The sequence below is a fragment of the Ciconia boyciana genome, chromosome 11 (genome assembly GCF_034638445.1).
Source record: "Ciconia boyciana chromosome 11, ASM3463844v1, whole genome shotgun sequence".
NCBI classification, from domain to species: domain Eukaryota; kingdom Metazoa; phylum Chordata; class Aves; order Ciconiiformes; family Ciconiidae; genus Ciconia; species Ciconia boyciana.
Genome location: NC_132944.1, coordinates 10,295,918 through 10,323,741, shown reverse-complemented (window position 1 = coordinate 10,323,741; position 27,824 = coordinate 10,295,918). Strand labels below are relative to the sequence as shown.

General features: G+C 49.0%; 1 protein-coding gene across 2 annotated transcripts in view; it reads left to right on the top strand.

The window, feature by feature from the left end:
* Window positions 1-11,889, top strand: part of ITPR1 (inositol 1,4,5-trisphosphate receptor type 1) — a 180,194-nt gene extending 168,305 nt beyond the window's left edge. For both annotated transcript variants that reach the window (XM_072875732.1, XM_072875731.1), the window contains 2 exons: window positions 5,285-5,446; window positions 10,506-11,889. In XM_072875732.1, the coding sequence (XP_072731833.1) occupies window positions 5,285-5,446; window positions 10,506-10,592 (249 nt within the window). In that variant the 3' untranslated portion in view covers window positions 10,593-11,889. The remainder of the gene's footprint in view (window positions 1-5,284; window positions 5,447-10,505) is intronic.
* Window positions 11,890-27,824: the final 15,935 nt, after the last annotated feature.

Sequence of the window (27,824 nt, the reverse complement as noted above, 5' to 3'; positions counted from 1 at the left end):
CGTGTGGGGATACGGGTGGATCCCAAAGCAGCTTGCAGGGTGGGCGCCGTGTCCTTGCTGCTGGGGCACTGCCAGCACACGCCTGGGAGGGAGGGGGAAGGTTTCCAACTGGAAACCATCAAGGGTGACACACTGGGGAAAATAAACCGCTCACTCTGCAACACTGGCCAGAACAAAAAAGCCCCATGGGGCCATGTGTGCCGAGGAGGTGGCCCGGGGCTGGGGCGAGGTGGCTGTCCCCTGAGTCATCGCTGCCGCCTCCTCCAGCCCGGCAGTGCCGGGGCGCCTGTGACCCCGTGCCATGGGGCACTCCGGGCTGCCCGGGCCATGCCGGATGCATTGTGCAAGAGTAGGTGGGTGACTGCAGCCATCGCCACCAGCAGCTGTTTGTTCAGCCTTTGCATGCTTAATTGTTTTGTCCTGCCCAGCTGATCGTGGTGTAACATGTCCTACTTAAAATCCAAACAGCCAGAAGTAGGTTGCCGCGGAGAGGTGGTACTGTCCTTTCTGCAAGAGTAAGGAGATCGCCTTCGGGGATTCCCACTGGGGCTGTCCACCTCAGTCGCGTCAAGCTGGGTGATGCTTGGTGGGGTAACTTCACCGCTGGTAAACACAACACTCGACTCAAGTGGGTCACCCGCAGCAGAACTGTCGCTGGGATGTACAGGGGGAACCATTTCATATAGGGATGTGGTCGTCTTCCACCTTTGGAAATGATGTCTGTCTTCCAGGTTCCCTGCTCTGCACCAGTGCAAAAGCCACTTGGGTATTTAATCTATGGAAACACTGAAAAAGGAGATTCTTATATCATTAGCCTTGTATCATCAGCCTCCTGTTTAAAGAAACGGTGGATGTGAGGGTTTGAAAATACTCTTGGTGTGGAGGGGGGGCACCATCGAGTGCCATTCTTCATGGAGAGGGGAGAAGTGCAGCTTGGTGTGGAAGAAGTGATGGTGAGCCCTTTGCAGAAGAAAGAGAGAACCTGACATGGGGCTTTTTCCAGGAAGCACAAGAAAGAACCAAGAGGAGTTTCATCTCGCTACAAACAAACAAAAAAAATTAATTTTCAAAGCGCTTCACAAAGCTGTTTATTAGCTGTATGGGTATGATTTTTCATGACACAAGACAGAAACCGAAATTCGCTGCTGCCGCCTTCCCCTACTAAATGACAGCTGCTGGGCAGCCTTCCAGTGCCAGGCTATAGGGATTTATTTTGACGAGCATTGAATTAGCCCTTCAGCACCCCATAAATGTGAGGCGCAGGGGTAGCTGAATAAATGGAGACCCAGAAGAGGAGCGGTGACTTCCTCGGGGCAGCCGGCGGCGAGGACGAGCCCCGGTCCCTGCCCAGTTAGCGGCCGCCTCCTGCCCGAGGAGCGGAGCTAATGCATCTCTTGGCACGGCTCGCGCTGAGGTTGCCTCAGAAACCTTTCTTAGAATAAACTCTTCGGCAGAAGCAGGGAGGAGCGGGTGCTTCTCAGAATGAATTGCATCTGCATCATGCAGCACCGCTTCCTCTTTTTCAAATTTCCAATCGTGGACGGTCAGCATCGCCCCCATGTCTGAGATTTAATGACATTTGCTTTACAAGAGGGACTTTTCCAACTTTACCTAGAAAAGAGCTAACCCGAAACCCAGCACTTGCGGTTAGCCAGCTTCCGTCAGTGGCTTTAGTCAGTTCGTCTGTTGAAGCAGAGGAAGCTGCGACTGTGACGGGAAGAGGGAGCTGACTGCACACCAGGATCCCGGTGCCTCTGCTTGCAGGAGGACCAGAGCAGACGGTGCATAACTGCATTGGTATGCGAGGTGCCAGCAGCCACGCGGGCGTGCGCGGTGGGACGAGGGACAGGCAGGGAAAGGGACCAAGGGGAGCCTTTCACTTCACGGCTCACTTCGTGCCTCTAAAAAAAACTACCAGACCCCTAGTGAAAGATGTAAGGCTGTATCTTTAAAGGCACCCCGGTGTTCAGTTAAAGTTCAGCAGAAACTAGATCATCAAGATATAAATCTTTTATTCAACCTTGAATAGAAGCGCTCTGCAGAGGGAGCGCTGCTGGCAGGCGCGGGGCCGGGAGCCGGGCTGGCTGCCACACGCCGGCCCAGCGGGCTTGTCAGCGACTGACCTTTCTGCATTCCTGCTTATTTCCGTTTTCACCGTCTCTGCTTGAAGCATCATTATTTATTTATTTAAAAGAAAACACACCCACCCCCCCCCCAAGGGACAGGCGTTAGGGCACAAGTTGGCATTTTGGCCGGCTGGTCACATCCAGGCTCTCGAGCTTCTCTCTGTGGTGCTGGTGGAGGTTGTAGGAACAGGCTGAAGGTTTCCCATGCAAAGCCAGAGTGAAGGGGTGCAGGATCGTGTGTGCAGGGAGGAGGAGGAGGAGAAAGAGGTGTGCCCCTGCGTGCTGGTGGCATCCCTGCTGCCCTCTCCGGAGAGGTCCCAGCAGCCTGTGGGTCAGCGAGTTCACTGGTGCCCGTGTTACCTGCATCGATGCAGTTTTACCTGCATGACTGTCCCTACGGTTCCTCACCTCAGGGTGTTTGCCCAGGCTGTTTGGGTGGACTTCCCCTGATTTCTTGCTGGGTGGCAGCTGGACACTTCCAGGTGAACTTTGGGTTTGAGTCATGCCAATGAGCTACATGAAACCTGAACGGCAGTGCAGGTTAGGTCCAGCCCAATGATATGGGTTGGCAAAGAGATGTATAGGTCCTTTCCTAAGCCTGAATCTGCACAGAAAATTTCCAGGTGCCCCCATTAACTCTTTCACAAGTAGATCAGGACTTAGCAGGGTATTGCCAGTTCCAGGCTCAAAAGGGAGTCCTGTCCTCACAGCTCAGGAGCTGCCTGGGGAGCCGTGAGTCTTGTCTCCTTTTTGTTAGCCTTTGCCTTTCTCAGCATGTGGAGTTCACGTGGAGCGTTTTTAATCTTTCACCATGAGAACTAGAGAGGCACTTTGTTGTTTTTTCAACTGAAAGCCAAGATTTCCCATACTCAAGTGACTTCAAGAGCTGAGGCTTTCAGAAAAACAGTGAGTATGAAACTTCTGACGAGCCTGCAGAAGCTGGTAATGCTGTAATGCTTGCTGGTTTGATTTCACCATCCGAGAGTGCCCGTCCCCTTCCCTGCCTGTAATGATCAAGTTGCAACCTCTGCAGCAGCTACAGCATTTGCTTATATTGCAAAGTAACGTTAGAAAAGGTTTAGGGTATTTGTTAATAAAATGTTGCAGGTAGGGAAAGGCTGGTGTTTCCAGGTCCTGCTCCCCTTGTCCCCTTCATCCTTCACAAGGACGGGGCCTGGCGGTGCTCTGGGGGTGGGCTTGGATCACCTCTTTGGGAACATGTGAAATAACACTATTTCCACAGCAAGTAAGGAGTGGGCAGGAGCTTCAGGGCTCTGCTCCTGCATCTGCCTAGAAATCTGAGGACATGGACCTGAGAGTCCAGGCAAACGTGCAAATATAAATTGCATTTTAGTCTAACTTGCCTTGTCCTTGAAAACCTCTCGCCTGGAGGAGAGCAGGGCGGGGAATAGCAGTTGTTTTAGTTTGTTTTCCCTGGGTGGGGAGGGAAAATACTTTGGGGCGGAGGTGCTGGACCGAGCACAAGTGATGAGGCTGCCCTCTCTTCCCTAAGGAGGATTTTACTACAGCTGGAAGAACGCAGTGAAACGTTGCTTGTTACTGCTATTAAATCTTAATTGTGGGACTGTCGTTTCCTAAAGTCCAAAATATTTTGGCACTTATCTTGATAAAGGCATATTTTTTTTTGTACATATATTTTTTCTTTTATTAGCAGAAACCATCTGCCCTGTAAACAGAGATCAGGAGAAAAAAGCCTTCCTGGCAGTTTTTGCATCATGTGGGAATCCTGTGGTGTGCTGCATGGGAAAGGGCCTGCTTTCTGCCTTTTAATCTCAGCAATAGTAAACTCCAAGCAGATCAGAAGCAACTAATTTAAGATGATGAATCTTGGCATCACATCCGAATTGCAGAAAGGACGTGACTGTAAATCTCTGTAGAGGTGCACAACCCTGATTTAAGCAGGATGGATGCTCCTGGGAATGAGTGAGCGTGGAGGGGGAGCAGAGAGATAGGGGAGCGGGTTCGAGTTAGAGATTTAGGCAGAGAATCGCAAAAAGCCAAAGAGTTTGCAGTGCCATAAAAATAAGCTGTAGGTTTGAGAGAACGTCCAGCGAAGAGCCTGGCCTGCAAAGCAGGGCGAACTTTGGTCACTATTAATCAGTGACGTTGATTGATCTTTGGTTTGGGATACTGTTAATCCAGTAGGCTACTACCGTTTCATCTGGTTTGTTTAAAATATTATCAGTCGTTGCAGTGTCACCTATGAGAGTGCACACATCTTTATCTCATCCAGCGTTAGTTTAACTTCCATTTCAGAGAGTATCTCCAGCGTGGGAGGAGAACCAGACTAGATAGGAAACCAGTTCGGTGTTGAAATTTAAGGTGTCAAGATGTGGTATGCACCCCTCCTCCTCTTTTGTGGCTTTCTATTCCGTTCCTGCTTTTATTTTTAACGTCACTGGCGTGTACATGAGTGTATGTGTGAGCCTCTGTACATATTAATAAAACCAAGCACGTGTCCACTGAAGTTCCTGACTGTAACTTAAACATGGAATGTTAGAGAATTTGTATGCCTGAATGAAGACTTTATTATAAGCAATTCATTGTAACTGAATCTGTCACACATTTTAGCTTGAACCAGCCAGTCAGAATAGGAATTTTTTTCTTTTTTCTTTTTCATTAAAAAGGAAGTATTTGAGCTGTGAAAGTATTTCCAGGTAGAACATGGTTTCTTTCATTAGAAAGCACAGCCAAACTTTGCTTGACCAAAAAAGCAAACCCCCTTTATCAGCAGAGAATCTCCAACAAACACAAATTAAAAGACTGTAAGATGGCAGCAGATTTCTAGCACTGGAAAATGCTTGTCCAGACATGAAATCTGGGCTGGTTTATTGTCCAGTGTCCATGTATTACACTGAAATGTATCTGAAAAAGAAATGGCTGGGGAGAGTGAGTTGCTGGAAAGGAAAAGCCAACAATAAGCAGCCTTAATTTTCAGTAGTTACGTCTGAAGTGCCTCATTGCCTCTAGCGGGCAATTTTGCAAACTTTCCAGTAAGATGCAAATGAAAATAACTACAGAGCTTGTGTATCTGAGGAATGTCCCTGCATGGCATTAAAGATCTGTCCGCACTCAGCCACTCAGGTGCAGGTTTTCATTTGGCAAACACTAATTGTGAACTCATGTGTGATTCTCAGGAGAGAAATCTGGACTGGTTCCCCCGGATGCGGGCCATGTCGCTTGTGAGCAGCGACTCGGAAGGAGAGCAGAATGAGCTGAGGAACTTGCAGGAGAAGTTGGAGTCCACCATGAAGCTTGTGACCAACCTCTCTGGCCAGCTGTCAGAGCTTAAAGATCAGGTAAGGGAGAGCTGGCTGCAAATGTGTGGCCACGCACTGGTACAGCAGGACAAAGGTCCTGCAAGCCTGTTGTACAAAGTGGTGTTTTACAGCTCCATGGCTTCTGCAGACCCCGTGAAGAACTCTTCTAAAGTAACTCATGTTTAGGAAAGAAGGGAACAAACAAAATGTCCTTCCAAAGCCCCGTGCCCCAGCTGACCTGCCTGGCAGCGCTAACTGAACCGGTGTAGTCCAAAGTGGCCACCTCCAGAAAGGGAAAACTTGCGTTAAAAAAAGTTAACTTAAATCAGTCCTCGCTGGTGCAGGCAGCCTGTACGTATGTGGTGGTGTTGTTGTTGTTGTTACAGGATCATGCTAAGGTCTTAGGCTTAAAACCTGTAAGTCAGAGGGTGTGATATTGATAGAAGTGCTGTGTTGCTGCGCGGACCTCAAAACCCACTGAGAAACTGGAGAAATATTTGAGTGGTTAGCTTGCACTGGTCTCCTCTGTGCTATCACTGCGCTGCTAATGCAGATATCATTTCGCTACTGTCACGCTTTAGACTGCAGCATAGACCGACATACCCACAGAAATATTTTGCACTGCGGCATGTATTGCTTCTGCTTAACATGTGAATGTTGCGTAGACCTCTGAGTATTTTTTCGGTGCGGCAGTTCTTTCTGCAGCAAGAATTTGAGGACTTGTGTTAACTTTCGGCTTGGCTGGGGCTCGAGGGGATTGTGGGGATTGTTCCCAGCCCAAACCCAGCGATGGCTTTGTGAAAGCCACAGAGGCAGCAGGGCTTTATTTCATGTTGTCCCTATGGATTACAGCTGTAAAAGGGAAAATGCTGTTGCCTGCCCTGGTGGGAGCTGTTTGTGGTGGCAAAGTGACTAGCTGCTTATCTTTATGGATTAATAACCTGAGCCAGATGGTTCAATTAGTTAAGTTTATACAGGTATCTGCACTGGATAAAATTAATTGCTGACTTGCACACATGGTATCCTGGGGCAGTCAATGGAATGGCCCAGGGCAGAAATGGCCAACAGATTTGGTTCGTTATCTCTTCAGATGTGATCTGCCTACGGTAGCACAGTTGGCACAACTCTCTCCAATACTAATCGGATTCCTGCTTCCCATCTGTGCTCTGGGTTGGCTGTGTTTCTCTGTAAGCCAGTTATCTTCATGGAGACATGAGTCTCTGGAAGCCAATGTTGACTGACATCCCGGCTCCCTGCCTTCCGATCACACTCTGCATTTCTGATGGAGCTGGGCCCTTTTACCGGACACCCCACGGAACACAAGGAAGGGATTAACGTGTAGGACTGGGAGCAGAAGACCTTGCTGTTCTTGGCTGTAATTAGTTTTCGGACACTGTGCCATGGACCCGCTTGCTCTAGTTGGTTTTGAGGATGGAGGATAGAGGCAGTTGCTCTTTTGTCTGTGCTTTAATACTTGCTGGGTAGTGGTTTTGCTATCTTGCCTGGAAACAATTATCTTGAAACATGTGTCTTACATCGTCTTGTTGAAGGGTCTGACTCAAAGTGGCCTGCAGTCACCAGGAGTCTTTCCATCGGCCGCAGCCAGCTCTGGATCAGAATGCTTTTGTTTCTGAAGCTTGCAGCTCTTGGCTGACCAAGCACTAAAAACCATTCTCACTCTTTGTGAAAATAAGAATGAAGGATTTAGCTTTTAGGGAGCTATTTGACTGTAAAAGCAAAAGAGGAAACCAGCTTCATTAATGTTGTGATAGCTTTTAGGAATTCCCCTAAGTACCGTTATTGAGAGCCCTGCTTAAGTTGCAGGATGCTCCAATTACGTGACAAAACCAGTATATCCCTCCTCCTGATCAGGAACTGTCTGCAGGAAAAGGAACTAACTCAGGGAACTTTTACTTGTGTTTATGTTCTTGTAATTAAATAAAGGGAAAACCTCTCATTCATTTGCTTTTCAAGGTCGTTAGGTTTCTGGAGACTGTAATTGTTAGAAACTGGAATCCAGCACGCCTGCATTCACAAAGTGCACCAAGAGCCATTAAAATCTTGATCACTTTAATTCTGTGCGAAAAGATTACAACATAATTGTCTGCAACAGCAGGGGATTAGATGTAATCACCCAGAAGCCCTTTCCAGCGCCAGCGCCGTCCTCTGATGTCAGTAAGTGTGAGGCATCTCTACCAGACGTTGGCTTCTCACTCAGGACAGTCCCTTCGCACCAGCCAGGACCCCTGACCTTCGTCACTGCAAGCGTGACTCATTGCTGGAGCTGCTGCTCAGGTTGGCTTTATTTGAGCAGGCTGGCAAGCAGCGCAGCGGGCAGGCGCTGGCGTGTCCATGTGTGCATGTACGGTCAGTATCCTGCTCGTGCACTTCACACATGCCCTGCTCCTGTTCCTGGAATTAAATCCAACTCACCTGTAACCTTTGGAGCTAGGCAGCCTGCGTCTGTGCAGTTATATACAATTATCAGAGAGTCCAGCTTGACTCAGATCAACTTCAGGCCCCTTGGTTTCGTTTTTTAATCCTGTCAGCATTACTCCAGTGGCTGGCAGCTCCCCTGCAATATGTTGTGCGTAGCTTTCATTGCCTTTTAGGCCCAGGTGTACAGTCGCTGCAGCTGTAAAGCTTTTGCAAGGGATTCACTCTTCAGGTAAATGTGATAGAGATTCAAGTTGCTCCATCTTGCAGCCTTGTGCCCTCTAGACAAGCATTACGCATCCTGCAGGATTAATAACGTTCTGCATCAACATTGCAATTGCATTTCTCTCTCTGCTTTATGCTCGGTTGCTTTATTCTTCCCTTTTTTTACAAGGCACATCTTCTACATACACCTGCATCAGGGTGCACCATCCCTTTTTCTATACAGCGTGAAAAATATCTATTAGAGTCCCTTTTATTGTTCTTTTTTCTTTCCATTTTTGTTTCATGTGTCCTCTGAATCGGTTTACTGTCTGTGTGAAATCACAGCTCTTAGTTTGCTCACTGAAGCTAATTAGTTTAAATGGGCATTTTTAAAATGAAGTCCTCGTTGCCTCTCTGCATTTCCAACTTGTGGGTTATCTTAGAAACAGTTAAAAAAAGTCCCAGCTGGTTCAGCAGGGGAGTAGCTTGTGTGTGTGTCTGAGGCCGGAGAGCGATGGGAAGACCCCTCTCCTCCTGCTCCCGTTTGCCTGTGAAACGTTACAAGCCTTTTGTGAAAATGGAGTTCCAAAAGTGTGGTACAGAGGACTGGGAGGTGTGACCTGTCCTTGGGAGGCTGCGGTCATCTTCCTGGAAAGGTAAAATAACAATTCTGCCTCCCTTGGGTCAGGCGAAGAGCAAGGCACTGGGCTGCAGTCAAGTTTAATTATGGTTTCAAGAGGAATTACCGTATTTCAGTCCTTTCCCTAGTGGTTAAATGAGTGTAATTATACACAGCTAGCCTGAGTGAAAGCAATGGTGTGCGCAGTGCTGTATGGCCCGTGGGACATGGGGAGCCTTTTGGAGGTGCCCAGAACTGCCTGTTTTGACCAGTTCCTTTCCCCACAATGAACTCCAGACCTGAGGTTGCCCACCGGCCGGCTGCCCCGGCACGCCGGGGTACCCTGCGCCACAGACGGGAAGACTACTCACCATTGCCAAGACTGGAGTTTTTAAACAAATACATTCAAGTGTGTGTTACAAATGAACCAAATGTGTGAGCACACTGTCTCCTTTCTCTTGGAGTTACTTCCACAAGCAATTATGTTGGCTGACATTTGTCATTAAATATCTGAAAACTGAAAAAATTAGATTGTGGATGTAGATGTTACAGGAAAAGCATGGCAGGGAACTTAGTTAATTCTTATAAAGAAAAATACTCTAAATTGATTCTTACGCTGGAATGAAAAATTGTTTTATCGGGCAAGCCAGCCAGGTTTTCTGGTGCGCCGGTGTGCTGCCGGAGTTGCCGGTGGGGTCCTGCGAAGCCCTGGTGAGGCGGCCGGCCTGCCCCGGCACACCCGTGCCCGTTACCGCAGCCAGGCGCGCTCAGCCCGAGGGAAGGAGCAGCAGCAGCGGGATGCGAGCATGGCTGCTTGTCAGTGCTGTCTTGGTGCCACCACAGATCACGTGCCACGGTTCCGTGTTTGCACGTCGCTTTGAGGGTGCAGGGGCTCTCGGTGGAGCCTGGGTGCCCGAGGAGCAGCGCTGGGCTCCCCTTGCCTTGGTGGTCCAGGGGCGAGGTGCTGCCCTGGCATCCTCCTCGGCATGGCTACTGCAAGCCATCCCACATGTCGGCTTCTCTGAAGCAGAAATGCGGTTGCAGAGGGAGCGGCGGAGAGTGTGTGCAGCGATCCAGCTGTTCGCTGCTGGAGACCCTGCCCACACCGAGTTGTTCCTTACGTGGCGTGTCAGCTTATGCAAGTTGTCAGAAACCTCCCAAGGTTTGAAAAAAATAGAGTGGAGAATTAGATTGTAGCCATTTTTCAGTATCAGTAATAAAAAAAAAAGATGATCCATTTTCAGGTCATGATTGCACTAATTAGGAAAAATGTTATTTTATCTGATGGGAAGCAACACTAAAGATTTGGCTGTCTGGCAGTGAGGTGGTTAACCGCCCATCCCTGCCTTGCGTCTTGGCTTTTGGCAGATGGAGAGGGATGTTGGCTCGCTCCTGATGAGAGCAGAAGCGCTCGAGTCTATTCCAGCAAAGACGAGGGTATTCCCAGCCTGACTTGAGGGCTCACCCCTTTTTTCCGCCCTCTGCGTCTGGTCTGCCTTGTACCTTGGACTGGTTACAAAGAATTTCTAACGGGGGAGGTTTCTGCGAGCTGCTCTCGGCACTAATTTGCGCTGGCCGCCTGGCTCTCCCGAGCTCTTTTCTTGCAAAACGGTAGTCAGCCACTTGAGCACGTTCATGGATGTCCTCGATGAGTGCACGAGATGGGGCTGTAGTTGCCTCTTTCATCTGTTAGTGCTTGGCACAGCGGACAGAGGAGCGTTATTTGTAGAAAGTGGGTTTCAGAGTAAACACTAACCACAAAAGGCAGTGCCAGGTCCTTCAGCGAGCTGACACACAGGAAGCGTCTAGGCCTAATGAGCAAACTTCTTAATTTTCCAGATGACAGAACAGAGGAAGCAGAAACAACGCATCGGTCTCCTAGGACACCCTCCGCCCATGAACGTGAACCCGCAGCAACCAGCATAAGTCAGAAGGGTCGCTTGCCCCTCTTGCAACAGCACGAGTAATGCTAACCCAGAGTTTAGAGCCGACCACTGAGGCTGCTTCTGTGTACGTTTGGTTCATTTTGTAAATAACCTGTTTTTATACTATATGTATATGACTGCTACTATATAACGTTTTGGGCATATGTATTGTAATTAGAACTGTTGGCACAGGACGGAGGCTGAACTTTGTGCCAAAACTATCAAAATTGCCTTTTTCTTGGAAGGACTAAAGAGAGCACCTGAATTGCACTTGAAAAGAATATTTGACTATGTGACATGTATTTTGTATTTAAAAAAAATAGAATAGCTAGTATTTATGTTTTTATACAATTGTGCAATATGAATTATGCAATCACAATATATTTGTAACTCCTGAGTGTCCTAAAGGGAGTGCACATCTTTGAATTCTGGTGTGGTAGTACAATGTAATAAATAGTATAAAATTACAGGTGTAAATGAGGCTGCTGCAAAATTGTGTTAGTGGTGATTTTTCATACCCTTGGACATTTTTGTACCATGTGTGTAAATATCTTGCAATGCCCTATCTGTTGCCTCTTCCTCCCAGAGATAACACTGGGAATCCGTGAGCTGTTAAATTGGTATCAATTAAAGCAAAACATTACTTTGAAGCTTCCAAATGAGGAAAGCAGGAGGTATTTTTCAAGTGACTTCTGCAAAGTACTGAGGCTAGAAGAGCTCAGATACCAGGTTTTTTAAATGCTAAGATTTCTTAAAGGGAACTTTTTATGCAAAATGAAGTTTGGGATGAGGATGCACTACTGGTGAGTCGGTGCAGTCTCCTGCGGGCGTTTCGTGCCATGACACCTGAAACCTATCATGAAGCTGTCCAAGCTTTGCATTCTCAGTGTGTAGGATCCTTTCCTTGGTTTTTTTTTTTTTTCATTAGAGACCTACGTGCCTGCTAAAGCTTTAGCAAACAGGCATTGCACGGCCTGAAACATGACCTATCCCGTTAGGACTGTAGCTGAGCACTGACATACGTAATGCTTGTGAGAGAGCCACTGGTTTGAGGCTGGTCCGTCCCACCCCTTCCTCTCCCTCTCCCCCTCCATTCGGTCACTTTCTTTGGTTTCTGATTCTAGAGAGTATGAAAGGAAACTTTTTTTTCCTCCAGTCCATTGCATAGTTTTATACATGGACCTCATTTTACAAAAGCTAACTTCTCTGCAATACTGTCTACAAAAAAAAAGGCAAAAAAAAAAAAGCTACAGAGCTATGAAAATTTGTAAATGCATAAATATAGGTATTTAAATAAATGATGCAAAATACTCTACGGTCAGAGGCTGCTGGTGGTTTGTCTCCCCCCTCCAAGGTGATGTGTGGTTGTGTTTGCTGTTGCGCTTGCCCACACGCCCCGGAAAGCCAAGCCACAGGGGCCTTGCAGGTAAGGATGGTGCTTTTCCCAGCTCAGAGGTTGTGCTTTTAATACCAGAGCGTGTCCTTCTTCCTCTGAATCACAGAATCGTATAGGTTGGAAAAGACCTTTAAGATCATCGAGTCCAACCGTCAAACTGCCGGCTCTGGCAGCGAGAGGCACTGGTGCCCCAGGAACCTCGCCTGTGATCACTCCATTTTTGCGTACTTCGGACTCTTACCACTGGTATTTTAGGCTTGTCATCCTCAGGCTGGAGTGTGTGAGAGTTTAAAAAAAAAACACAACACCACGCTCCAGCTCAAAGTATTGTGTGCACAGGAGCACTGCTGATTATGTGTATTTGATTAAGATGTAGCAGGAACTACCTGGTACAATTAATCACCTTTAATCTGGGAAGTGCACACACTGTGTGAAACGGGTGCGTCTCCCTGCCGCAGGTCATCACGAAACGTCAAAGCGAGTGCATCCGAGGGGGAGGGAGGGCAGCCTGACCGGCAGTCTCCGAGCCAGAGATTTACTGGTGAGATTGTGACTTCTTAATCATACACCATTTCCATACGTATCCTGGTAAATCTGTCTTCCTCCCCTCTGCAGCCACTGGCTCCTAGCGAGGTATACGCAGAGGGAGCATGACGGATGCGACTGCCATCAGGGTTGTGCAATGAAGGAGCAGGATTTCATTTTCTCTGAGCAGCAGAGACATGCATCTGACTCACTTCTTCCCTTTGTGCCATCCAGGGATCAGCAGACATTCACAAATTTGTCAGGCTTCCCAGAGTCTCCGCCAGTCAGGTGAGAGGGAGGAGGCTGCAGCGCAGCCTGGGAAGGCAGCGGCTTCAAGAGGGCATCTGTACAAATGCTCAGCGTTGTTTCATCTTTACCTTAAAAAGGCAAAGATACTGGGCGCTTCAGCAAAAGCACAAACCCTGGTCTGCGCAGCGATCCGTGTGAAAATCAGCTGTGTAAAATCTGGTGTTTTCTCATGTGGTTGTCCTTTCCCAGGAGATGTGGGGAGATACAAAAAGCGATAGTTTTTTTTTCTCCCTCTGGTACAGCTGCAGCACGGCGACTGAAGCGAAGCACAACCACTGCCCTGACAGTAGAAATGAACTGCAGCGTGGGGCAGGTGGGTTGGTGTAGCGGGGTTTGTCACGTGGCGAGGCGGAGGGTTCGCATGGTCACGCTTCTTCCCGGGCCCAAGCAAAGGCTGTATCGGCTCCTGGTCAGCAGAGGAAGCCTACTGCCATCTTCCTCCCCTCCATCAACAAACAGGTCATTCATTTCTGCAAATTCGGTACTGCAAGGAAATTTCGTGCACAAACATCACATGTGTTAGCTTTTTTTTTCTTCTTGCACTATTTGGTTTTCAAGATTTTTTTGGATTTTTCTTTCCCACTTGGATCATTCTGGATGTGCTGAACTCCTCTGCCCACCGTGGTCGTGGCAGCGGAGGTGAGGAATGGAGAAAACCCTCTTCTGGTTGGCAGCGGTTTTGACCCTGCAGCTTCTGAGGTTCATGCCTGCGTAAGGGGTTTGCCCTTCGGGACTGAGATCCAGCGCCTCACGGCAACTTGTCATTGATCTCAAGGAAAAGCTGCGTGAGGGATCTCTTTAAATACCACATTTCAGGTGTTTTTTCCACAAAAGCTGGATATCTCGTGAAATCACAAAAAGTTCTATTAACAATTTGTAGACTCTAAAGTGGTAAAAAAACCTGCAAAACCTGAGATCAGAATGTGTAATGATACCATTAGTTTCTTTAAGCCAGGTCCTGGGAGGCTGAGCATCACCTCTGGAGATGCTGTAAAATAAGGTACATGGCTCTCACTGTCCCCCTCTGCAGAGGTTCTGCAGTAGTATTTCTCGGGAACGTTGGAAATTAACTGAACACAGAGAATCCTTCAGAAGCATTGAGATTGGTGTGCGCTGTTAATTGGGTGGAAGAGCTACAAATATCAAAAGATAACTCCAAGGAACAAAACTAGCATTGCAGACCACAGCCAGAGGCACGGACGGGGCGAAGGAGCGGATTTTCCTCTCGATACAGAGCCCACGTGTGGCGGTGGCCAGGAGGAACTGGCTCCTCGCAGTGCCAACGACCCAGCGATGGGTGCAGAGCAAGGGGAGCTGGTTAGGCAGAACCCCTCCGGAGGAGGTCCGGGGGCCAGCCGAGAGGGTGGGTGCTGCTGTGGAAGAAGGTGGCTCGCTCCTGGGTGCAGGAGGTACACGTGAATACGTACAGAAAGTGCCCACGCTGCTCCGGCCAGTGCCCCTAAAGCCCTTCTGGAGGGCCTTCAGGAAAAATGGTGTGGGCATGCCAGAGGGGGAAAGCAAGAAGGATTTCTGGATTTGGGAAAAGGTGACTTGTGAGGAACTGGGATTGCATAGCCTGGAAAACAGGGATGGAGGAAGGAAGGTGTCCCATGTACTATCAGAGAGAAGGTGACGTTTGCTGAGGATGTAAGGAGAAGGAACCACTCGACTGAGTCCGGGAGGTTTAGGTCCTACACGGTGGGGAGCTTTTTGGCTCTGAAAACAGTTTCCTGACCTCCAGTAAAATTAATGATTCGGTGGCACTGACAGATGGCAGTCAGCGTAAGGATTAGATTGAAACTGGGGAGTTTCCACCTGCCTTGCATGCACCTGAGATTTTGTTTGGCATCAGATTTCTTTAGGCAGGATTGCTGTATGTTAAAGTTTGGGAAGATTATTATTTTGTCTTTTAAATAAGAACTTCCATTCAGAGGTGAAAATGAAAGTGACCTTCCAAAGAAGAAGGAACAAAAAGAATCTACCAATTTTGCTAATAATGGAAAGTCCTAGAGGGGAAGGATCTCCGTGTATTCTCCAATTTGCATGAATGGCTGCGTCTGTGGATGAGAATTTTCTTCCCTAATGAAGCAGGTGACATACTAATCAAGGCAATGCAAATAACTGCTCCGAAAGCACAGCCGTGGCGCCACGGCCCCGAGACCGCCACAATGGCAAATTCAAGCCTCGTCCTCAATTCTGCAGCAAATTGGCAGAGGGCAGGACAAAGGAGCCGGGATTACAGTCTCCGTGCTCGCGGCGGGGACTCGCGATGGGGCGCGTGTGATGGATACCTCGTTACATAATGGCGTCTTGATTGATACCGTGTCGGGAAAGTCATAATATAGCTCCATAGAACAATTCAACTTGTCTCCCAGAATGGGAAATGCTCCTACACACATACTTAATAGGGTTTTTTAAATTGCCCATTGTATTTCTGAACAAGAGAAACTTATTTGGAGTACTTTCCTTTTTACGTTTCCAACATAAGCATCTGAAGACGTTGCCATGTGTGTTCTTTGTACTCCCGCAGACCCACTTGCCATTTTTCCAGGCAGCTATACGATCGCCCAAAGCGAGGTGTTAAAGGGGATGCCTGTGAAGTGTACCCGTGCCAAAATATCCAAAATGAGTACTGCATCAAGTAACTGCTGCAACACAGGACACAAAAGGGCCATAAGCCTACCGATGACTGATTTGGGTGGCTCTTTGTTTTAATTGGAGACTACCTGGTTTTGAGCTGACGTGACCAGGTTCTCACATGCCGTGATGGAAGTTTGGTCCTGAACTGTGAATTTCCTGGCCCTGAATGGCGTGGAGTGTAACCTGTACATTCAACGCGGTGCATTGACTTTCCAGACAGACCCATGTCGCTAATCTTTGAACTCAGTCACTAGGAGATGTTGATATTTGGAGTAAAATCAGTACAAATACTCCACCTATGTGAAACTGGCATTTTAACTGAGACACAAGGAATAGCTTCTGGAGAGATGCAGTACTTCCGTGTACAATTTTTTATTTACTACCTTTCCAACCTTCTTTCAGACTAAACATGTTAATGAGATTAATGTCAAAACCACCCACAAGTAAACTGAGTTGTCCCATCCAGTAGGCTAATGTTGATTTGTTTTTAGTAACTAGCAAGGATGCTGGAAAACCCCTATAAAGATTTCATTTTTAACAAAAAGTACCAAAAACTCCACCAGTTTTGCATCGCAAAGTAGTGGTTAAAGTAAAGATTTGAGTAAAGCAGCACGTCTGTGGTTTTTGTGGGTGGATGCATCTCGGAATGACTATCAATCTGTCAGAGGGGAGATCTGCATGTCATCTCTGCATATGACAAGCAAAATCTGCAGTGACAAATATCTTTCCAGTACTCGGCTGCATTGTGAGCCTCATACCCCTCCTGCCATCCATAATAGTTAAGCCTTGTCAGCACGTAGCGTATGAACCCACTTTTTTTTTTTTTAAAACTGAGACGAACTGAGGAAGGAAAGACAAATATGGAGCAGTACTCTAAAGATGCAATCGAACACCACTGCCAATGTGCTTAGTCATATAGAAATTCAACTCTGAGATGCACACGGGAGATGCCACGCCGAAGAGTTGTATTAGACCAGCTAGCCCACTTTTGGCATGCTCTCACGAGTTTTTGCGATGCTTCTCTGCTGCAATTATGTGTGTGAGCGGGACACTTGGAAATGAAATTCTGTAAGGCTGGAGGGAAAAAAAAAGATGGGAACAATTCTTGACCGAATCGAAGTAAATTGAGAGAAGTTTGAATACAGATGCAATTGGAATTACAACCACAAAAATCTGCAGAAAGAAAACAGAAAATGCCAGTTGATTTAGACCTGAACTGCTGGTAGGAAAATGAACAAAACCTACAGCGCTTTTGCTGAATGTGATGAGGCCATAGGGACGGAGCACGCCGCACGGTCCCCCAGCTGCGTGAAGCCGTTGCTGCCGCTCGGCTCTGCTGGCAGCTGGAGCCTCTTTTTCCCGCACTCAGGTCTCCATGGGAAAAATGGAAGCGGTTTGTCCCAGTGCACCATGGGATAAACATCTGAAATTTCAAAAATAATTACGAGTTGGGAAGACCACCCTGTGCCTAGCCAAAGTCACAATCCCAGGATGCATTTATGGTCTGTGTGAAAACAAGCTGACAGCTGGACAAACTGCCTCAAGGCAGGTGCTTCCCCAGGAGCACCAGGGAGCAGAACAGCCAGACCCGTTTCCAGTCGGCCTTGCCATCCAGAAGAGCTACCATTCTTCAGATCCATCTCGCGGCTTTCTCACCCATTAGTCCTCCTCAGCTGGCTGTTCTCACCCTGGCACTCCGTCCTTTTTTTTTTTCCCCTTTTTTCCCCCTTTCTCTCTGTTGTCTCATTTTGGGAATGACTTTGCAGCTCTCACTTGCCCAGAGCCCTTCCACTGCCTGGAAATGGTACCTGGTCCTAAGGGAAAGGGCAGCAGCAAAGCCTGCTCCTGGGCTTATTGAGGCAACGGCTTTGTTTTCGCTTTCCTTTTCCAGTGCTAAGTAAATACACAGAGCACCAAATCTGAAGGCAGCAAAGAGTGGAATTACATATCTGTTCCGTGTGTTTCAATATGATTCTTAAAATAGTGGAGATGCTATGTTACGATTTCCATTTCACTTGTGTCCATGACACTGTTTTTAAGCAATAGAGATGGAAACACAATCTGTTAAATCTGTAAGAAACTTTTACTTATGAATGATGGGAGCAAACATCATGTACCATTAAATTACAGAAAGTTATATCCTCTTGGTGTTAGCATACCTGAAAGTAGTTAAAAATTGCAGTTTGCCTCTATTTACACACCATGGGAGTTTCCACATCAATTTAATCACAGGATGATTCACTATTCATAGACCAAAGAACCATTATAATCAAGTAGCACAACTACCTGCAGGATCCAAATCACAGAGTATCTCCCAGTGGTTCCCATGTCCAACCCCATAACTGGTGGGTAAACTGCCCCACATTTTCAATAAAAATTTCTCCTGGTAAATTTGGTGTAGACCTTTGCAATGTGCCCCAGTGACTAACTGCCTTTGCTGGTAAATGTACGTATTGCCTTTAGTTTGAATTTTTGCAGCCATTGAATCTCATTCAAGTATGAAAGGTCACCTCAATGGCTAGGAGATTTTTGCAGAGAGCAATCTCGAGCTGACAAGAGGATTAAACTATCTAAACCCAAAATGCAGATCCTTGGAAATCCAGACTCACCCTGAAGACACCCCCAAACCCACAGCTGCTCTGTGTCTGGAAGAAGCCAGGACTAGAGCTACAGAAAACCTCAAACAGGCAGGGCTAGACAGGCGGGATGAGTCGTCCGCAGGGAACTGCTGCTGCTGGGCTCATCCTGAACACGCTCCCAGACATCCCGCTCTGCTATGTCAAGGAGCCTTTCTCCCGAAGGTGTGCGTTTGTGGCTGGCAACGAGAGCTTGCTCTTTTTTTTTTCCCTAAAATTAGGAAGTGGGAGGAATAGAAGGAAACAGTGGCCTCCAAACCTGCTCAATGTAAATGTTGGGAAGAGAGATGGAAATGCAGGTTTCTCGCAGTGCCTTTGATGTCAGTGCCATCACGGCTACTCCCAAGTTTCTTCACGGCCCCGTGAAGATTTTCTGCACAGACCCAACAGCATCGGCAGCGGTGCAGAGGGATGGATGGCCCTGAAGGTGGGGGGCCTGGCTTGCACCACCCCAACTAGGACAGTCCTTCATTTCCTAAGGGAAATCCGGGGACTGGATGAGCTCCTGGGTGCTGCAGGCACGAACCGAGGGCAAGTATTACGGGAAAAGCTGGCGTGCCTGGGGAGTCTGAGCAAACGCAGGTGAGGACCAAGCTGAGTGGGGATTCGTGTCAGACAGTTCATGCTGACTCAAACCACGCGCCCGTGTCACTCGGAGCCCCCCCTCTGGCAGTGACCAGCCGAAAAAGTGCTACCAGAGACTCGGAAGTCTGTCTTCCCTGGCCGGCTCCTATATACCTAGTTATCGCCATCCTTGGGACAGTCTAGGTTTTGACAATCCCTAGCGCCTCACACCTTGCATGCATCCAGGCCCCTGAGCTCTCGCCTGTGTGATGTGATCAAGCGCACGTTTTCAGAGCCAGGATGGGGTCAGACCCGTTTAAAATGTGGAGGGACCCAGCGTAGCCAGGAGCAGGGCCGGGCACTAGGAATGTTAGCAGTTCAAGCCCCAACCTTGCTTCTGATGGTGCCGACCTTCCAAATAACCATTTCCACAGCCAGAGCAGGGAGGATGCCACCGTCTCCTCCTGAGACTGTTCTGCTTTGCCTCTGGTAGCATTTACTGGACTGACGAGAGTGATGGTAACACTGGTAGCAGTCCAGGAAGCAGACCTGCGTGCAGTTGCTGTTTTAGTGAATATTGAGTAAAAATACTTACCTGTTGCCTGCAGCAGGCACGGACAGCAAGGTTGCTGCGCCCCAGAGCAGTACGCTACCTGAACCTGGGGAACAGTCAAGTGTTACAGGGTTCAAAGGAGTATGCATACAAGGAGGAATGAAGGAGCTCCTGTCTCAGGGATATCTTGCCAGTTAGAGCTTTTACCAGGAAGAACTAGATTCAAATATTCCCCGGGCACGAAAGGGCATTGCTCCGGTTCCCACATTGGGAGTGCTCCGTGTGGCTCTTCCACGCTGCTGCCCAGCGTGTACTGCGGTTTACTTCCCACCTCGCCCCTGGGCAGAGCTCCCAGCTGCGAAACCCGTGTGGAGAAAAGCAGCTCAGAGCATGTCATGGCTGACCAGCGGCTACTCCTCTCTGCCAGCCACTGCAGGAGGCTCTCCGACCTCCCTGCCTCCCGTATACAACCACCCTTCTCTCCCCATTGCCTGTCTAGGAACCTAGACCCCAAACTCGGGGCTTGAGCTGGTGCCTACAAGGCAAGAACTGAAACGCTCAGATTTTTGTTTTTCACACCTTTTGTGAGTCTAGTTCCTAGTCTTTCTGTGGGTCTAGTACTCCGTCTGACAGGACAGCAGGGGAAAGTCTTGCTCCTTACCCACATCCTCACCCTAATTCTGAGCAATCGGAACTGTAAAGCAAAAGGGAAGATGACTTGCTTGTAAAACTCCTACAGTGCTACCCCCTAACCTCTCTCCCAGCTTCTCTCTTTGGGAGAGCAGGGTTACCTCAGCCTATGCCAAAACCAAGTTTTATACAGTGGAAAGATAAATAGGCAGGATGTTAAATTTTCCTGAACCAAAAATGCAGAGGTGGTGCATGAAAGCATGCAAGAGCAAGCCGGGCAGACAGGATGAATCAGAGGGACCAGTGACAACATGGAGGAGGAAAGCCCTTCTGGCAGCCAGCCAGGATGAGGCAGAGCTCCTATTGCGTGCATTCCCGCAGCATCCTGCCCACCCAGCCTGACAAACCCTTTCAGTCAATAATGAAAAACAGTGGGAAGCTGGAGACCAACGTCCTTCATCTGGTGGCTCAGCCGTCTCATTTGGGGTGACTATTAAATGCGCTATCTGAAAGTGAATTGCTCTTAAATTCAGAGTTATCACGTTTTGGCTTGCATGGGGTAGACCCGTGATTCAAGTCTATCATATACGAATAGGAAGTATGCATGATGAATAACCATATATTAACAGACGAGAAATAGAAGGTTGCCACCTCCAGAAAGGAAAAGCACCTGGTTTCAGTTCTAAATGCCCTCGAGTGCACGGCTCAGCTGCTAATCGACGCTGAAGGCAGGAGCGGGTATGGCCCCTTCCCTGCTGCTCCGGTGCACGAGCCGGTGTAGTCACCTTCTCTGGCTGCAGGTTAAATTCAGCTGCCTCTCCCTGCTGAGTTGGTTACGCTGTGCACAGCTGCTGACCTGGCTCTTAACCTTCGTACATCATTTTTATGGTAACTATGGGATGACTGATGTCTATAAATTATTGTACTTGCATTACATTCAACCGTTACTACACCTTTTTTTGGGGGGATGAACTTAATTTTTAACTCAAAATCGAGATAGAACTGATATAAACCATTAACCCATGAATCCTGCCTAAATTAATATATTGCAGTCTTTTAACGTATACGCTGATAAGCGTGCATGAGCATTCTGGGGTGGGTTATGAAAGGAGAGGGCCTTTTCTGCTCTCTCTTGCTATTCAAATGCCAGGCCTGGCTTTGCGGGGCCGCGAGGCTGCAACGTGCTGCTGGGCTGTCCCTCCGCAGCAGCAGTGACCGTAAAGGTTAAGCCTGCCACAGACTATTGTACCCAGCGGCACTGCTTGGCTGGTCTTTGCAGTCTAATTGCCACTGACCCCGTGACAATGAGGTAATGTCTCTGACTCCTGGGTCAGATAAATACTGCTCATTTTATAACCACCAGACATGTTACTGAAAAACAGATAGGAAACAACCGAAAGTCCCATGATCGGTAGAATATAAACTCTACTACAGCTGTTACTCCCGTCCTTCGCTTGAATGCTCAGGGTTTTTTCTCCTAACACCCACTCAGAGTCAGAGCCCTCGCCCAGCCCCCGGCCGGGGATGCTTCTCCTCCAGCCTTCGCCTCAGGTGGCCTCGCCGAAACTAAGAGGGAAAGGTAGGACACCACCAGGCAAACGCGTGACTGGAAGGATGCCATTGGTAAGAAACAACACGGCTGAAGATTACGTTCAAACAGATTTCAAACCCCAGCCACCAGACCAACTGGGACGGGAATTCAAGCGAAGAGCTGTGCCAGGGACCAACACCCAGCAACCCGCACGCAAGCTGAAGGGAGCTGGCGAAGCATCGCTGAACACCACAAGGTCAACGCTGGCCTTAATAAGCTGCGGGTTGTAGTCCTGCTGGTGTGGCCACGGTTTCAGCCCAAAGTCCTCGTTCCCTGCCTCCCTCTGCCCCATTTTAGCTCCGTAAGGACCGGAGCCTTTGAAGACAAGTGCCGGAGTGACGCCAGCATGACGATGAGGACTTTGCACCCCTCCTGAGAGCAGACGTAGCGGCAGTGGGACACAAGCGTCGACGAGCACGGGCGCCAGGCGGAGCCGCGCAGGACGATGATAACCCTCGCTCCAAATCCACCCCCCGACCACGAGGCTCCAGCGCTGGTCCGCGTCCTCAGCACTGGGATAAGCGGGGTGAAGATAAACCCTGCTGGAGAGGCATGCAATCTGTGCGTGGTTTTACAGTCTTAAACCAGAACCTCTGCAGCATAACCCCAAAATATTTAGAGAAATTAACCCAGAATGACTTAAATAATCATCTCCTTTTCATTGATACGTTCTTATTTTATATAAAATAAGCCCAGAGCTGCTAGCTGGTTTTGCTACTATTCGGATTTTTACCCATCTGCTCTGCTGTACCTTTGATTTTAAGAAGTTGGGACTTTTTTTTTAAGCTCTTGAAAAACACTGAGATGAAAAATATTTTTGCTGTTCCTTACCTGATATTTACAATAATTTTGGCTTTTTCAGTGTTTAATTTAAATTGTTAATCTTAAAGTGTTTATTTTACCTTGATATACTGTCCCCTAACTGTACACTGTGACATTCCACACAAAATGCAAAAGCCGCAGGATGATTTTTTTTCTTTCCCTCATGTTAGTTTTCAGGTCACATTTTAAATTAACTTTTTTTCCCCAGTCTGGCCATGACTCAGCAGTGTTAATTTGCATTGGTCTGACACTTTGCATACAAGCTGCACAAAAGCTATTTAAATATGAAATGGTCAAATATTTTGTAGACCTTCTTTGACCTTCTCCTCCATTCCTGTACTGCCAATTTCTTTTCCGCACGTTTCAGTGGGAAGGGAGATTCCTGGCATGGGACTTTTGCCACGTTTCTCCACATAATCATCACCTCTGCACCAGCTCTGTTGGTATTTGGATTTGCCGTCTCTTGCACTATCAAAAAACTTTCCTGCTCAATAAGAAGATGCACAACTGATCCACTTTTTGTGCAATTAGTAGATTTTAATAGTTTGTCTAGATGCCAACAGCTCTAGAGAAGGACTTTCGTCTTCTTGTACATCAAGTCTGTTTTGTTCTAGTTGTCTAGCACTTCGCTATTAGTCACTTTGCTGGCTGGGAAGGTGCCGGGGTACCCGCAGAGAGGCTGGTGCTGAACTTCAGGGTGAGTTTGAGCACAGCTGTGCTAGTGCTGCCTTGCTTCCTCGCAGGTCCTAACCTCCCACTATTGTGGGAGCCGCCAAGTCTAGTCCCAAAAAATACATGTACTGTAAAAAGTGGCTACCAAACAGAACAACTGGTACAATTAAACTGAAACACATTTGGAAAAGTCACTGGTACTTGCAGTAACCATTTGCTGAAATATTTTAAAAGAAAACTTTAAAATAAGTAGCCCCACGTAGCACTATACTTCCTTTTTCACGATAGGCATTTACCTTACAAAGCCTCTCAAAAGCAGCTTTCTTAAATGTGAGTTTTAAATGCTACAGTAGCAGGGAAAAGAATCAAAATAAACTCAGTTCCACCAGCTCCATTTACTTCTGCGTTCATTTATTAATAGGTCAGACAGGGGTGTATGTATGGCCCAGTGCAATGCTGTGTAGCAAATTCGGCGCCTGGGCAGCCCCTCACAGCTCCTACCGCACGGAGGGGCCAGCCGGGCTGCAAGGAGGAGCTCACGGCCCAGACCCCTCAGAGCTCTTCATGTATCCGGCCCGCAAGGGACGCCTGCCCGTGCAAACCCAAGCGCTAGTCCACTGATGGCTATTTTGAATGGGAAAGGCAGTGGCAATTTCTTCAAACCCCCTTGATGGCCCAGTCATGTGAAAACACGGCAGAAAATCTTTTCTCTCTTGGCTTGGCACAACTATATGTTTGACTTTAAAAATGACTGTGCTGTTGTTTTTTTTTTCATTTGGTTCTTGTTAACGATCACCACCTTTTCCCTTATTACTGGAACAAACATATCTGAACTACAATACATACTCTTAAAGAAAGATAATGTCAAACGCTTTTGCGATGCATTGTCAGTGTTAAAGGAGGTTTACATAAGGCATCAGTTATATATTAAGCATATTTTATTTAAGGGATGGAACAACAGTTTTTTGGCAGGATTACATTGGGGAAATACAATACCTGCAGCAGATCAGGAGGCACTGAATTAAAAACCCTGAAAGGCTTCTTTCTTAAAGGAAGCAAGACATCGACTGAGCAATGGTGCTAAATTACCAATTTCTGCTGAACCAAGCTAATGCACCAATTGGGGCAGAAGCAGCATTTATGACCAGCCCGGATTGCCACTAATGGACACCAGCACATTGGACATGACGTTGTAGCCATAAATCTTCTACTAAGTTCCAGATACCTAAGCCCTACCACAATAAAAGGACTCAGTCTGGAAAAAATCACATCATCTTTGTGAGCCCGAGTCAAGTGGGTCAGTTAGACTCCAAGTAAATGCAATTCTGCACTGATAAATAATAAACTGCAAGATAACAGCCTGAGAAACAGTCCTTTTCATGAGTAAGTTGAAAACTTTTAAGCAGAACATTGACTATAAAATGTTAAAAAGCAGGAACGCTAGTTTCTGCTAAGTGAAGTTCTAACTGAACTTTTTTTATTATTGTGAAAAGTAAAACCTAACGTAATTACAGGGATAACATTTGAATATTATGCAAGTGCATGCTCAGGCCTTTTGGAAAGAACAAGGTCTCACATGTTCTTCTATTTTAAATGCCTGCTGCACCTCCCCAAATCTCTGGGGAATGCGCTTAGCAAAAGGTGAGCTCAACATTTCCAAAATAACACACTCCGCACGACTGTACTCGAAAATTAAAGCTGTGCCGACGTTCAGCACAAGCGTGCTGCACGTTCACGGGTGGTTACTGGGAAGCCCGGGTCGGTTTGGCGGAGCTGCGACGTGACATTTCCTCCTCTGCGCGCTGTCGATGAGACGATTCCATGGTTTAACTAACCGGTAAAATTCTGAAGATGCTTTATTTGTATTTTATCTTAACACGAATGTGAAAAGCTCGGCTGCTGGAAGAGCCTGCAGCGGGCTCGAGAAATGGCCTGCGCGGTAGGGCGAGGCAGCGGCTACCTGCCTGCTTACGGCGCTGCTGCATCTTCCCCCCTTTCCAACACACCCCGCCTGCTTGCGAGAGGTCATCTGCAATGTTTGCGATTCTTTGCTACGCAGGCTAACCACATCCTGGCACAAAAATGTTGTTTCATAAACAGGCAGCGCACACAGCCGCGCTGGCACTGCCGACCCCAGTCCAGCTGCTTTACGTCGGGGCTTTCCTCCCCTTTTCGCTTCCCCCGCGCAAGGCCGCAGCCCCGGCCCGCCGGGCGCGGGGCCTGCTCGCCGCGCTGCCCGCAGAGGGCCCCGGCGGGCCGCGGGGCGAGGGCGGGGAGCGGCGGCTCCCGGCACCCCCGCGCCGGCCCTGCCAGCGCCGGCCGCCCGCGGGGCGGGGGAACGGGCTGGAAAACCCCGCGGCGGCGGCTGCCAGCCGCCACCGGGGGCGGGGAGCGGCAGGAAGGCCGGCGGACACGGGCAGACCGCGGCCCTGCCCGCGGGGGAGGCCCTGGCTGCCGGCCCGCCAGCGACACGCCTTGGCCGCCCGCCCGGCCCCGTGCGGCTCACCCCCGCGCCGGGACGCGGACGGGAGGCGGCGCTTCCCCCCGCTCGCCCCCCCCCATCCCCCCCGCTCCCCGGCGGGGTCGGCGGCCGCGGGGGCGGCTCCGCTCACGTTCCGCTCCGCATGGCCCGGCCGGGCCCGCCCGCCGCCCCGCCCACGGCCCGCACGCGGCCCGGCACGCTGAGGCAGCCCGGCCCCGCCGCACGGCCCGGCCCGCAGGGCGGCCTCGGCGCTGCCCGCCCGGCTCTCGGCGGGGCCGGGCAGCCTTCAAGGGCTGCCCGGCAGCGGGGCCGCGCCCCTGGAGCGGAGCGGGGCGGGGCGGGGCGGGCGGCGGCCGGAGGGCGCCCGGTGGGCACGCGGCGGGGCCGAGCCGTGCGCCGGGCGGGCCTCGGGCTGCCGGGAGGCGAGCGCAGCCCTCTCGTACCGTGCGGGCCTGAGCCGGCCGCCCCCCTGCGGGTCCCCGCCCGGGTGGAAGCTGCTCGCCTCGCCCCCCTCCGCTTGTCACAGAAACGGCGTGAGTTTTGTGCCCGGAGGGACGGTGGACGCTGCGGGCCTGGCCGTGTTCCGGCTGATGCAATGGCATCCTGCTCTGGGAGCTCGGGGTGGCAACGCTTACCCTTCCCTCCACGTTCAGATTTTGGGCTGCAGTCCCAAGGCATGGTGACATTAGACCTTTTCACAAAAAATGTTTTCAGAATTATTTTCGCAGGGATACAAGATCCCTGCCCCCCCCGCTTCCTTGGTTGAAAGAACCAGTGAAGCTTCTCAAAGTTGTGATCAACTTAAAACAGGGGTTTTATTGTGGAAAGTGTTGGACAACCTTTGTGATAGGTGTACCAGTCCTGCCTGGGGTATTCATGGAAGTAATAAGAGCAGGGCGGCACGCTAAAGATGTGTGCGGGTTATTGAGATCAATGTCTGGAAGGAAAGTTCAGTCGCGGTGCTTTCTGTGACTTAAGAAAGCTTAATGACGGGCACCATCCAAGAAACGACACGGATAGCATGACAGCGAGCAGCCAGTTCAGAGCCCACCGCAGAACGCTCCTGCTAGGGAGGCAATGCTGACGTGACCTCTGCCTGCGTCTGTGTGCTCGCCAAGCAGCTCTGGGCTGGGACCAGGCCAATTTTACAAAGCAGACCAAGCTGCGGAGTTGCATTTTGATAAGATAGGTAGCTAAAAGGGGAGCGAGAGATGCAACTGTCCCAGCTGGGAAAGAAGTAGCAACATTACAGTCTTTGGGTATAAGCGTATTCGCGTGAGAGACGAAGGGAAAGATGGACAGGGGCAGAATGACACTGAAGTGCTCAACCTTGTGAAATCTGCAGTCGGTCCTTGTGGCTTCGCAGGAACCAAACTCATGCAAGTCGCTGTCTCCTAAGTTTGCAAGAAACAAGGTTTCCTTAGTCCCATGGTTCACTCACCTCCTTGTCAGGAAACAGACAAAAAGTGTTTAGTAAGAAACACGGAGCATTTGTTTACAGCTGAAGGCTCCTATTCCACTGAAAATTGTCTTTGAGTAACCCCACTGAAGTAAAAAATGGGTTAAATTAATCTTGGCTCTAACTACTGAATTACAACAGGGAATTATGTGGAGTTGAACCCGTATAAGAGCCAAATTGTGTAAAATTTTAGAGGAAGTATTAACGTACATTTCTGAGCCTAAATGTTACGTATGAGTAAGGGAGAATACTGAGACAGTCCTTTGCTGGGACGTGGAGTTGCAGGGTGCAGAGGCTGCCGCGAAGCAGTGGTCCCTGGCACGTATGGCTGTGCTGACCGGTGAGAGGTGCCCGCGCCGACGGCAGCTTTTATTGGCGAGCACTGTGTGTTTGCTGAAGGTCTCTCTCGCAAAGCCATGGTAACAGCAGCCCCACTCGGTGTCTCCCTGGGAGATGAGGCACCCGCAGCAGCCTGCGGAGCATCGCGGGAAGGGACGGATGCCTTCGGACTGCTGCCTGCCACGTCTCATCGTCGGTGGAAGCAGTTGGTGTGCCAGGGGAAATTGTTCGTACCGAGATACCCCCCAACATTAAGCCTTGGATTTAGTATTCCCAGTATTCTGCTAAAACTCCTACTTAAAGATAACGTGGAGGTAAATCTGCATTTCTGTCAATGATTTATGCGCTGGGGTTGGCTGTCAGCTGCTGCTGTGCAGTGACTCCCCGCACCTGGGCAGGAACCTACCAGAAGCTGCTACAGGTCAGCCCCGGGTTGACCTAGACGTTCATCAAGCAGATCTGCAAATACAGAGTCGGAGTGTGATGGAGGAGATAAATCTTTATACAACCATATGTTTTCATATAACAAGATAAGCCACCTCTTCTCTGTGTCCGGCTATGATGAATGTTCTTGTTTGGGTAAAGTTGTGCCCTTCAAAAGTCTGTCTTGTAGCA